The sequence below is a fragment of the Pelodiscus sinensis genome, chromosome 8 (assembly GCF_052426305.1).
Source record: "Pelodiscus sinensis isolate ZL-2025 chromosome 8, ASM5242630v1, whole genome shotgun sequence".
NCBI lineage: Eukaryota > Metazoa > Chordata > Testudines > Trionychidae > Pelodiscus > Pelodiscus sinensis.
Genome location: NC_143059.1, coordinates 61,349,642 through 61,362,972, shown reverse-complemented (window position 1 = coordinate 61,362,972; position 13,331 = coordinate 61,349,642). Strand labels below are relative to the sequence as shown.

At 38.7% G+C, this 13,331-nt stretch overlaps 1 protein-coding gene across 4 annotated transcripts in view; it reads left to right on the top strand.

Moving 5' to 3' along the window:
- The window catches only part of ATRNL1 (attractin like 1), a 999,362-nt gene that overhangs the window by 899,700 nt on the left and 86,331 nt on the right, over window positions 1–13,331 (top strand). For all 4 annotated transcript variants that reach the window (XR_012905692.2, XM_075935409.2, XM_075935410.2 and 1 more), the window contains one exon: window positions 9,969–10,083. Coding sequence is in view for 3 of the 4 variants with exons in the window: in XM_075935409.2 (XP_075791524.2) it covers window positions 9,969–10,083 (115 nt within the window). In the remaining variant the exon portion in view is untranslated. The remainder of the gene's footprint in view (window positions 1–9,968; window positions 10,084–13,331) is intronic.

Here is a 13,331-nt window from a genome sequence, read left to right as displayed (position 1 = left end):
CATTATTATCACACACTTATCCTTCCTCCTTTCTTCCCTTTAAGTCCATTGTCTTTTGCTTTCTATCAAATATGCAGCTCCTTGAAAAGTCAAACAGCAATGTAGCTGTGCTGGCCAAAGGAGTCAGTGCTGAGCAGCATAAAGCTGAGTTCATTGTCTGTCACATTGCTAGTTACTTAACTGTGCTGGAATGTTTGAATGCTAATTTCTGAGAGGCACCTTATTTGTATTACTATTAAACTGCCAGACTGACAGCTATGTTTTATGCATTTAAAATATTTGAAATTATGTTAAATGATATGTCATACTATCATCAGTGTAAAGCAGATTATTCCAAGATATCTAAGAGCTAATATTTTTAGTAGGGTATTTAGCTTCGATGTGGAAAGAGGAAAATCTAGTAATCTTTTCCTGGAAATAAAGATTTTTTTTCAGAATGTTATGTAATAAACACTGGACAAGAATCTTCCTACCACTTCCTATTCCTTCTCAGACGCTAGTCCATTTAGGGTACGTCTACATAGCAACATTATTTCAGAATAACTAGCACTCTTTCGGAATAACTTAGTCCGTGTCTACACAGCAGGCAGTTATTTCGAAAATAATGTCAAAATACTGTCAAGCTGAATGACGACTTAGTCCAGCTCCTGTAACCCTTATTGTACAAGGAATAAGGGAAGTCGGAGGAAGAGTGCTCTATTTCGAAATAAGTGCTGGTGTAGATGCTCCCAATTTCAAAATAAACTATTTCAAAATAAGCTACATAATTGACGTAGCTCATTTTGAGTAGCTTATTTTGAGTTAAGGCCTGCTGTGTAGACGCACCCTTATAGAAGTAAAAATCAGCCAAAACTTTTGTGAGGAACATTTATTTAAGCTCTGCCTCAGAGTGAAATGGAGGATGGTCCACTCCCAGCTGTAGCTGCCTGTAATATTAATTCAGTGAATGGAATGAATGGCTGCTTGAGATCACTTTTGTAACTTCTGACTCCAATGCTGTCCCTCTTTCACTCTACTCCTTGCCTCATTCCATCCACGCCTCAATTCAGTCATTTCTTTTCTCCTCTTCTTCATTCATTATCACTTCTTCATAATTTGTTTTTTCTCTGTCACTCACCATTCCATTTGTTTTCCTTTCCCTTCTCTTACATCCTTCCTTTCTCCATGCCACATGCCCACCCTCTCACATCATGTATGAGAGAGGCGTAATGTCAGCAATATCATTTTGTACATTACTACTGTGTTTCTTTTAGTCTCTTACAGTAGGAAAAGGAGTGAGCGCTGGTGCCCTGTTTTCCTACACATGGAGAGAAGTTGGAATCCTGGGAACCACATAGGTTTGGAAGGATCTGTTATGCTAGGGTACAGTGTGGTTATGACTTAGGGATACAAACTGTTCATCTATAAATCAGAATGTTCTGAGAACTGCTTTGAAGACTATTCACTCATCTGTTTATACAAAGATCAGTGCATAAAGAGTGAGAGTAAAACTATTTGCACCGTAAGAAAAAGTAAGAACAAATTTGGAAAATAAGAATGAATTATTTCTAACATGTTCATTTTTAAAATGGTCTAAAGTCAGAGAAAAAGTTGATTAGGAAGAGAACTGTACGATTCTCATATTTTCCAGGGTTAATGTTTTATTAACTCTGATTCTCATTGCTGATTTTTGGTGGAACATAGCAGTTGCTTTTTTTTTTGTAATAACGTATGACAATTCCAGTAAATAAATCACAGAAGCTAAGTGCTTTGGGCAAACAAACATGTGCCTTATCTCTTCCAGAGGAGCTTCGGAAAATGCATGATAAATTGCACATTTCAGAGAACATGTTATGTCACTGTGAAATAACTTTGATTCATGGTTATGTATTTATCTTTGAACAACTGACAAACCTCAGGGTATCTAAATTATCATTTGCTCTATGCTTCTCTAGTTTTCTGCTAAAGAATCTGAATGACTAACAGAGAGATACTGTTTCTGCTTTCTTAGTCTGAACATTCTATAAAAATGCATCATTTGGAGGGAAAAAATAGAAAATTCCTACTGTATTTTATTTTGGATGAATGTCCGCTGAAAATGGTTAACAATGATATCGTTTGAACCAATCACATTTTGAAAGAAAAGGAGAGTACTTGTTTTATTGGAGGTTTTATACTACAATAGCAATAATCAATTTTGACTTACATCTTTATGAAACAAGAAAAAGTTATAATGGTAAATTTATTCTTTTGAATCGTGTGCCTACATACAATTACTTTTGCAAATAAAGAGTTTACTTTCACTGTCTTTTGTTAATAAGGGACATAAGATTGCTTTTTTTTGGTTTCTCACAAATAACAGGGAAGGCCAGGAGAGGTGGCTAACACCATCTATTACTCCTAGTTGTTGCTTTGTTTATTTTATGTGAGGGCCCAATCAGGACTGCAACTCCATTTTGCTGTGTGTAGTACATAAATAGATAAAGACAGTTCATGCCCATAAAGGATTACTTATTAATTCATTTTTTTTGTTTACTGTTTATATTTCAATAGAGACTCTAATTGACGTTGTCCTAAACATACTGAGAGACATTTCCTGTCCAAATGAGCTTACAGTTTAAATAGACAAAGGATCAAAGAAACAAGCACAGAGAGGTAAAGACCTTGCCAAGTCACACAATAAGCTATAGAGAAAGCCAATAAAATTGAAGTTTCCGGAATCCTGATCCAATGGCTGACTCACTACATCACATGGCTTCCCATTAGCGTATAGCCTAACTCCACATTTGTTTCTCTTACCATCTTCTCCCTCCCCTTCCCTGTCCTTTCTTTACCCCCTTTCTCTTGAGTGTCCCCACTCCCTTTACTTTTCTATTCATTTAGCTCATCAATTCCTAATTAAACCCACAGCTGTGAAATAAAAAATATTGTATGAACATGATTGTAATGGGATATGGTGGCCCTTTAAACCTAAAATGGACTGGAAGACCATGTACCAGGGGTACTAGACTCAGGAACTGGCCAAAACTGGAAGAAAGGATGTAGAGTTAGCAGTGGGATGGGAAGATAACAGGATACTTACTTTAAGGGCCCAGGAGCTGGAACATTGTTGTTCAGAGCCCCCTCCCCACTTTCTTCTGGCCAATTAGAAGGAACTCTGAGAAGGAGAACCCATCCTCTAAGAACCAGGTGCACTCTGACAGAGGAAGGAAGGTAGATTTCTTCTAGGCTGAATGTCGGCAACATGTTTGACAGAAGCAACAGAGAATAGTACAAACTATAGTGGTATGATGGTGGAACTTGTGTTTGGGACAGTAAAGAGTATCTTGAATTACAAAATTGACCTAATTTTGAGGGAGGGCTGATCATTACCATGAAAACAGCCTACATGAAATTTCTAAAAAGACAGATAGAGAGTGCTATGGAAAATGCTTTGACCACAAGAGGGAAACAGGTGAATGGTGTCCTTACTACACTGATTTCTGGGGGAATTCTGTGCCAGTGTGCACATGCAGAATTCATGTCACCCACAAGTTTTTTTATCTGTAAAAAATAGATTCTGATGGAGGGGTGCTGCAGCTACATCTTTCCCCCACCAATGGATGCTGTGATGCCAGAAGAGAGGGCTGGAGCAGCTAGCCGTGGAGAGGGAGGGACAGTGGCAGACTTACTCATAGCGTCTTGCCCCCAGGGCCAAGTAAGGAGGCATGGGATATGGGGGAGAAAATTGAGAAGGGCTTCACCACCCTCTGGGGATTCATATACACTAGAATTCAGAAGGGCTAGTAGAAATGACAGCCTGGGGCAGGGCACAGTGTGCCCTGGTAGCCAAGAAGGCTAATGGTATATTAGGGTGCATTTGGAGGAGCATTTCCAGCAGATCTAGATAAGTGATTATTCCCCTTTATTCAGCACTGGTGAGGCAATCTGGAGTATTGCATCCAGTTCTGGGCCCCCCCACTACAGGAAGTATGTGGATACATTGGAGAGAGTCCAGCGGAGGGCAACCAAAATGATTAGGGGGCTGGAGCACATAACCTACAAGGAGAGGCTGAGGGATTTGAGCTTATGTAGTCTGCAGAAGAGAAGAGTGAGGGGGAGATGTGATACCAGCTTTCAACTTCCTGAAGGAAGGTTCCAAAGAGGATGGACAGAGGTAGTTCACAGTAGTGATGGATAGCAGAACAAGGAGCAATGGTCTCAAGTTATAGTGAGAGAGGTCTATGTTGGATGTTAGGAAAAAGTATTTCACTAGAAGGGTGGTGAAGCACTGGAATGGGTTACAGGGTGGTGGTGGAATCTCTATCCTTAGAGGTTTTTAAGTCCCAGCTTGACACAGCCCTGGCTGGGATGATGTCGTTGGGGTTGGTCCTGCACTGGGCATGGGGCAGGACTCAGTGACTCCCTGAGGTCTCTTCCAGACCTAGGATTCTATGACACAAGAGCTAGTGTGGTGACAATAGTGAGCCAGAGCTGAATAGAAGTGGGGGTGCAGGACCACATGGGACAGTGTCGGGGGCAGAATTTTGAAGATTTTAAAAATATTGTGTGCAGAATGTTTCATTTTTTGGTGCAAAATTCCTCTAGGAGTAAGTGATGTTTGCCACCATCTTATTGTTCACTCTGCTTGTGAGTTGTAGCCCTTTTCCTAATTCCTGTCTATTTAGACTGTAAGCTCCTTAGGTGCCACTGTACAGTGTCTAGAACAAAGCAGCAATTTACTAGTTAGTCATTAGGCATTACTATAGTGAATATTGATTATATAATAACTACTTTAATGGTTTTTAGGGTTTCCAGATGGTTTAACCAAAAATACTGAACCCCACCCCCCAACAAAAAAAAACACCAGGGAAAAAATTCTGTTGAGGAAAAAAAAGGGGGAGACCAAAGTTGTTGAGCCAAAAAAAAAACCCCCCGTTGTGGCCCCTTTAAGAAATGCTTTTGATTTTTTTTGGCCCTAACAGGCTGCCGGTGGCCATCCGCCATCTTCCCTCCCTGCACCAGGCTGGACAGCTCCCCTGCGGAACCCAGTAAGCACCTAGGATTTTCACCTCCTGGCCGGGAAAAAAATCAGAAAATACTGGGCATTTTAGGTGTCCGGTGTTTTCTGAATTTTTTTACCAGACAGGAGGTGAAAATACCAGACTGTCTGGTTCAATACTGGACACTTGGCAATCCTAATGGTTTTATATGTTTCTACTTGATTTTTAATGCCCTTGAAGACACTTAAAAAGAAAACTTTTGTGATAATAAACTATTTATTTTGTGTGTGTGAATCTAGTGAAGCTAACATTAAAATGTCTCCTTTATTTTTTATTTATGTATATTTTTATTATATAAGAATTCCACAGCTTTAGAGATTAGAAGCCAGATGCTTGCCTGGTGTACATAACTATTGCTCTACTGAAATTAGTGGAGTTACACCAATTTACACAAACTGAAGATCTGGCTCTATTTCTTATTAGGTGCTCTTGGATCCTTGTTCAAAGGATAAGCAAAAATCCTAACCAGGATAGACGTCTCATTGGCTATGTCTAGACTGCAGGCTTCTTTCGAAAGAGGCTCTTTCGAAAGCATCTTTTGAAAGAGCCTTTTTCGAAAGATTGCGTCTAGACTGCAGGCGGATCTTTCGAAAGAGCAATCCGCTTTTTCAAAAGAGAGCACCCAGCGAGTCTGGATGCTCTCTTTCAAGGAAGCCCTATTTACATTGAAGAACGCCTTCTTTCGAAAGAGGAACTTTCGAAAGAAGGCGTTCTTCCTCGTGAAACGAGGTTTACCACCATCGAAAGAAAAGCCGCGTTCTTTCGAAATAATTTTGAAAGAACACGGCTTGAGTCTGGATGCAGGGGAAGTTTTTTCGGGAAAAGGCTACTTTTCCTGAAAAAACCCCTGAGTCTGGACACAGCCATTTTGAACTGCACTCCTGCGATGGGATAAAATTTAACCTGTACTCCTTTTGTAAATGCTACAAAAATCATAACCATTCTTAAGTTGCGAGAGCTTTTGTGTGAGTTTGTTCATCAGATGTAAGGGATTTTAATCCATCTTTATTTGTTATCCACTAGATTCTGCCAATTTTAAAATTAGACTACATTAGACTAAATACATTGACCAAAATGCCTGTCAAATATTTGCCACTAATGTATTGAAAATAACATATTTATCTATTGTTAAATTTACTGCAGTTTTTTTTCTATTCTTATTGCCACTGAACTGCAATATATTTTAGTTATTTGGAGGTAGTTACATAGAAACTAATAATTGTATTTCATGATGGACGAGAATTTACTTTCCCCCTTTATATCCAGTAGTTTGCAGCATATTTAACTTGCCTAAACTATCATTCCTCTTAGTATATTTGAACCAGTTGACATTTATATGTACTTTGCATTTTGGATGTAAATGGAAAAGTTTAATGGCTTTGAATCTTGAATCAAAACATTCAGATTTCTCTTTTGCCTAGCAACATGACAGACACACATACTAAATATTTACAGACAAGAAAGAAATGAATACTTATGCTGATTTTGACCTAACATTTTCAAAAATATCTTCAGTACTTGATTAAACATTTAAACTCTGAAATAGGAAATGCATATCACTTAGAAAGCACAAAATATGGAAACATGACTAATTGTAAATACTCGTTTTAGAACCTTATCGCTTTTTGGGGTTGTATGCTCCTCTGTGTTCCTTCAGCTGCTACATATTTGAGTTTTGTTAAGAAGAATATGACTGCAACCATTTATTCTGATAGTTAATTTTAAATAAATAGATTTATGAGAGTAATAAAAGGTAAAAACTGTATAATTCCACAAATCCATTGCCATCAGAAGTATTGGGCTAGATCCCTAAGGGGAACTTCAGTGTTATAATACCTAATGTTTAATTGTTGTGACCCCAGGTGACTTTCATAGCCCCACATAAGGCATCTGGCTCTCCATATGATGCATTGGGAGAGCTACCAGCCTAAAAATGAGATTGACTAAAGCCAGTATGCTAACTATATATTAAACTAGCCAGGAAGAAATGCTGAGAAGATTATGACAAAATCCACACCTTTCAAAAGGAATGTCTCCCTCCACTTATGATTCGCAGACTTGAACTCTTGCCTGGATTTAGGCAACCTAAGCCAAATCAGCCTTTCGGTGTGTATGTCTTTAAACCACACAGAATCATTCCTATTCTCTCTTTCCTACTGCCTATAATGCAACATTTGAATCATTCACCTGGGTGGTAGATGACCTGGATCAAATTTCTGCTCCAAATCAGGCAGAAAGGGGGTTTGAACCTACCTCAGCCACCTCCCTTGTGTGTGCTTGAACCACTGGGCTCTTTGGAATTAGGTGCCTAAAGTGCTTCTATCTCCTTGTGACTCTAATCCATGGTGGTCTCGGTTTTGTATGAAAGAAAGCTTACTGAGGTGTCCGCTACAAAACCAGCTTTTGCCAACAGTTTCTACACTTAAATATAAGTGCTAATGTAACCCATACACCTGCTGGCTGTGGTTCACTGTCCCATCTGGTGTCACTTAGACCACTTACAGAGAGAGAGAATGAGTTAGCTGTACAGCCTTAGCTGAGAGCCAGCTGGCTTTTATCTCATGAGGTAAAGGCTCATGCACTAAGCTTCAGAGGTCCCAGGTTTAGTTCCATCTGTTGGCATTACACTAACAATAAACTCACTGCTGTGTATAACTACAAACCATCTGTAATCTTCTTGGAAAACCCTATCCTTGCCACAATGAATGTAGAAGCTCTTTACTAGCTGTCAGGAACACTATCCCTGATGATGTCACAGCACACCTGGTGGCTGAGCTATGTGACTTTGTCCTCACCCACAACTATTTCCAATTTGGGGACAATTTATACCTTCGAGTCAGCGGCACTGCTCTGTGAATCCGCATGGCCCTATAATATGTCAAAATTGTTATAGCTAACCTTGAACAACATTTCCTCAACTCTAGTCCCCTAACATGCTTCCTCTATTTACACTACATTGATGACATCTTCATCATATGGACCCATGGGAAGGAGATCCTTGAAGCATTTCACAGAGATTTCAACAATTTTCACCCCACTATCAACATCAGCCTGGATCAGTTCACACAAGAGATCCACTTCCTTGATACTACAGTGCAAATAAATGATAGTCACATTAACACTCCACCCTATTCCTACTGCCTGTTATTCTTACCTACATGCCTCCAGCTTCCATCCAGGACACATCACATGACCGATTGTCTACAACTAGCCACTTAGGGTATGTCTAAACTACATTCGTCTGTCGAAAGAGGGATGTAAATTAGACAAATCAAAAGTGCAAATGAAGTGGGGAATTAAATCCTTTCCAGCAGCCACACATCACACCTTAGATACGCTCAACCAGGAACCTACCTCTGCAACAAACCCCTTTGCCAACTCTGTCCACTTATCTCTACAAGCAACACCATCACAGGACCTAACCACATCATTTGCATAATTGCATCACAGCGGTCTTTCAAAAAAGAGTTTCGAAAGTGAAATCACAGTCTAGACAGTTCTTTTGGGAAAAAAAACCCTTTTTCGAAAGATCCCATACTTCTGAGGAAAAAAGGTTTGTTTGTTTTTCTGAAAGAACCATGTCTAGACTGCAATTTCACTTACGAAATACCCTTTTTGGAAAGACTGCTGTGATGAGATTATGCAAATGAAGTACAGGATATTTAAATCCCCGCTTCATTTGCACTTACAATTTGCCTAATTTACATCTCTCTTTCGACAGAGGGATGTAGTTTAGACATATCTTAAGATACAACCGGATTTGATCCAATCCCACAGACAGAGACAAACATCTATAGTTTTCAGGCATTCTGCAAGCTTAAGTACCCACCTGGAGAAGTGAGGAAACAGATTGACAGAGCCAGACAAGTACCCAGAAGTCAACTACTTCAAGAAAGGTCCAACAAGGAAAATAATGAAACACCACTGGTTATCACCTACAGCTTACAGCTTAAACCCCTCTAATGCATCATTGACAATCTACAACCTGTCCTGGAAAATGATCCCTTACTCTAACAAGTCTTAGGAGACAGGCCAATCCTCACCTACAGACAAGCCCCGATCCTGAAGCAAATCATTTCCTGCAGCCACACATCACACCTTAGAAATGCTCAGCCAGGAACCTACATCTGCAACAAACCCCGTTGCCAACTTGGTCCACATATCTATACAAGCAACACGATCATAGGGCCTAACCACATAAACCACAACATCGGGGGCTCATACAACTTCACATCCTATAAAGTGATATGTGCATCAAGTACCAGAAGTGCCCCTCTGCCATGTATATTAACCAAACCAGACAGTTTCTACGACAAAGGATAAATGGACACAAATCAGACATCATAAATGGTAACACGCAGAAATCTGAAGAGGAACATTTTAATCTGTCTGGTCACTCAATCATTGATTTAAAAGTAGCCATTCCTCTACAAAGGAATTTCACTAACCAATTAGTGATGGCATAGAAAAAGACAGGCATGTAGTTATCATAGAAATGGCTAGTTGTGTGACCTACATCATTCTGAGTGACATATGCTGGGATGACATGAAATGAGACTAGATTATAGAGGTATGCAGAGTTGTAGTGTTTCACATAGTTTTTTGTATTTTGCAAATACGGGAAAATCTGTGGTACTGTCTCAGATGCTGCAATACCATGTCAGAGCAAAAACTGCTGTTTGCTGTGACTAAGAAGTTCATGTTACTGTGTTGAGAAACAAACGGGTAAACAGACAATTTTCTGGTATTTGCAATGATTTTTTCCATTTTTATTAAATTTGCAGTCTTATCTTTTAAAGCCCATATTAAAAATGGGAGGGAACAGTCTGTAAATGTGAGGGACTAGCTGAGAAAAGTACCCATAGGCCAGCATTACAGATTAAAGTTTTATAAGTGGAAATGGAAAGTAGTCTGTATCACACATTACAAAATGATTTTCTTTTTCAGGGTGCTCCTAAGCCAATTGCCATTGAGCCTTGTTCAGGAAACAAAGCAGCAGTCCTCACTGTATTTCTATGTCTACCGAGAGGATCATCAGGAGTTCCACCCCCTGGTCAATCAGGTAGGAGTCGCATTAGTAATCATTAAGATTTTGATCCTATAAAACATCCTGCCTGGAAATAACCCCAATGTAATGGAGTCAAGGTGGCATTTCGGTCTGCCAGACAAGTCGATTATGGGACCAGGACAAGTAGATAATGGTCAGTTTTGTATATAGCTGATAATTTTTCATTAATACGATCCCAGTTTAAATTTAATCTGACATCTCAAGAGAAATGACCATGTATATTTCATTCTAGTGAGCATTCTCCACTCAGCAGCTGAGCCCATCAGTTTCTTTCAAGTTTCTTTGAACCGAGAGAAATAAAACAATCCTGACATTACAGAATCCATTGGGTTTGCTGTGTATTTCCAGTTAGTCCTTTCAACCCCTTTCAGTCAGAATGCTAGCATTTCCGAGAATGCCAGCAAAATGAATGCTAGGGATATGTGTGTGTGTGTCTGTTTCATTAGTGAGGTGTTCACTTTGGAAATCATCCCAGATCACTTTAAATTGGCATTCCTATTATTAGTGAGTATTTCCCATCATAATCCACCTCATCTTATTTGTGCCAGATTGTTCTACAAAACTGTGGGTTGTGTCTTCTTACAAAATGGCCTTGAACAATAGTGCTGTGTACCCCATTAATCCCTTTGAATGCTTAAGTATAAAATATATTATATTATATGGAAAATGGCCATGACAGAAGACATAGTAGAGTAACCTTGTACAGATCAGATCAGGTGGATTATCCTGGGTGTTGTTTCCAGGTAATGGAAATGCTGTTTCAAAATTCACTGCTATGGTTTCCAAAATAACTACCTCCATAATGAAAAGTAAGCTATATAGTATGTTCACACATACTGCTGTATGCTTGACCGTTTTGCTTATGAATAACTTGTATTCTTAAATAGCCAAAACTATATCCTCTTACCTTTTAAAAGTCCATTTGAAATGATAAAGTATTGAGTAGTGATGATGAGCAGAACTGGTTGCCCAGTGAAGAAATCAGCAGGGCCAGTACCTAATTCTCCCCCTTTTGGACTGATTACTATCTGTTACATTAAAAATTCCTTTCTCACCTTTAGCAGTGGGATGAGGACTTAGTTTTTCAGATGCTGCTGCTTTTTGGTGTTGGAATATCTTTTCTGGAAGTATATTATGTACATAAGGTGCCATGATGGAGGAATGGAGATCAGGGAGAAGGATGCACAGAGTATAGCTAGTTCACATTTTAACAAAATGAAACAAAGACATAAGCATGATTAAAGCTCTTATTTGTTGTCTTCTCAAGACAGAAATCTATTATAAGAAAATATTATGATAAAAACATGTTTATAAGTGTTTTTTGTTTATTTACACATGAAGTTAATCTGTAGTAGAAATTGTATTTGGCAAGTTATTTTTGAACCAACTTTTCTTCACTTTTCTCTTTCAAAAGATAATCGCCACACAGATGTTCTGTGTTTCACTGGTCACCAAAATAATGTAATTTCCAAAATAGCAGTTCGGTATAAAATGTGGGTGCACCTTTTTGAACATTTAATTTTACATCATTTATATGGAGTACACCATATTTATGTTCTTCCAGTTGAAAAATGGCATTGTCTCCTGCTTCTGCTTTATTTTATTGCTTGTTTTACCTTCTACTAGCTTCACAAGCATATATTTCAACAATATTCCTTTGTTTATTGCTAGATTCTTTGTCAGCCTTTTAATGTTTATAAATCTGTGAAATTTTTAAATCCCTTCCGCAGCTTTCATTTTGTTCAGGGTCAAAGGAGAGCAAAACTGCTTGATGGTTGCAACTGTGCTGATTCATCCATTAGAGTATATTGCTATAATCTTTTTTCTTAAGTGTAATGAATTTTGGTATTGGTGGACTGCTATGTATGTAGTCATGCATAAGGTAGACAGAAGCTATTATGCAGGTTTCTTGGCATACCTGTAGCTCTGCTAATTCATTTCATTCCTGTCCTGCAGCACTACCTGCTGTTTCATTCTTGGGCTTCCCGGGAGCAGACACTACCAACTGTGCCAAGCTGTTTGAAATTATATGGAGCTTTGCGCTGATAACATATGCTTGCTACGCAGTTGGTTTCCCTTAAGATCGAAGCTAGGTTAAAACAGTAATGTTTAGGTTGAGGGAAATTGTATGTTCAATAATTACACAATACCAAATAATTTTAGAATACTGTGTTACTTGTATATAACTTCCCTAGAGCTCCTTACAATATTTAGAATAAAACTGTCACTTTTTCAAAATTATAAAATATGACAATAATGTTGGTTCTCATTTTGTGACAAAAGAATGTGGGGTTTATTACTTATTAAAGTTTTATCATGGGATTCATAATTTTTCATTCTGGTTTTAAAAATTTGAGAAACTAGGGGTTGATTCTTCTCTCAGATGGCCAGGCAAAATTCTTATTGAAGTCAGCACAGTTGTATCCCTGCCTTTGACTGGAGGCGTCAGTCCAGAGGCAGAGTTTCACTTTTTTTCATGCTGCCCTTTGACAAATGTTTTGCTGTAAAGTGAGCCTGTTTTGAAAATGTAAAACTATCCTTCATCATTAGTTAAACTAACCAACATCATTAGTTATGAAATAATGCATGTGGCATGTTACCCACATCATTGCCAGCAAGCAGGAAAACAACTTAAACAGTGAACTGTGTAGGCTTTGGACTCTACACAGGGAAAATAAATAAACCAACCACCCAACCAACCAACCATCCCTTCCTGGGAGGCATTATGACTTCGCTTGGAAGTTGAGTGCATTCAGATGCTCATAGGAAATTCTCAGTCCTTCAGAAGAGCAGGCTCTCCTTGCCCATCACATAGAATTTTGTCAAATTATGTGCTGATTTCATGACACTCCACCTACAAGCCTCGGTTGATGTAACCAAACTCCTTTATTTGTGATTTAAAATAGACTATGATTAAATACTTGTAAAAAAAAAAGCAGTAAACTGGAGGAATCAGAGATTATTAGCTAAAACTCACTTTAAAAAAAATAAGGCTTTTTCAGTAAAGTTTAACTTACTAGTCACTTTGCTAAAAACTTTGGATGCCCTTATAATTGCCATCTTGTGTGTTGACATACAAGTACACCAAGCCTCAGGAATGTAAGAATGGAACAGGATCCAAACAGTTTAGTTGGCCGTATATTTAAAATAACAGTGATGGGAGGTTCACCCCACAGAAGCCCTGAATGGGGTAATATGGGTCAGCATGGCCCAGTTAACCTTACATGTTGCACCTGGAAGGA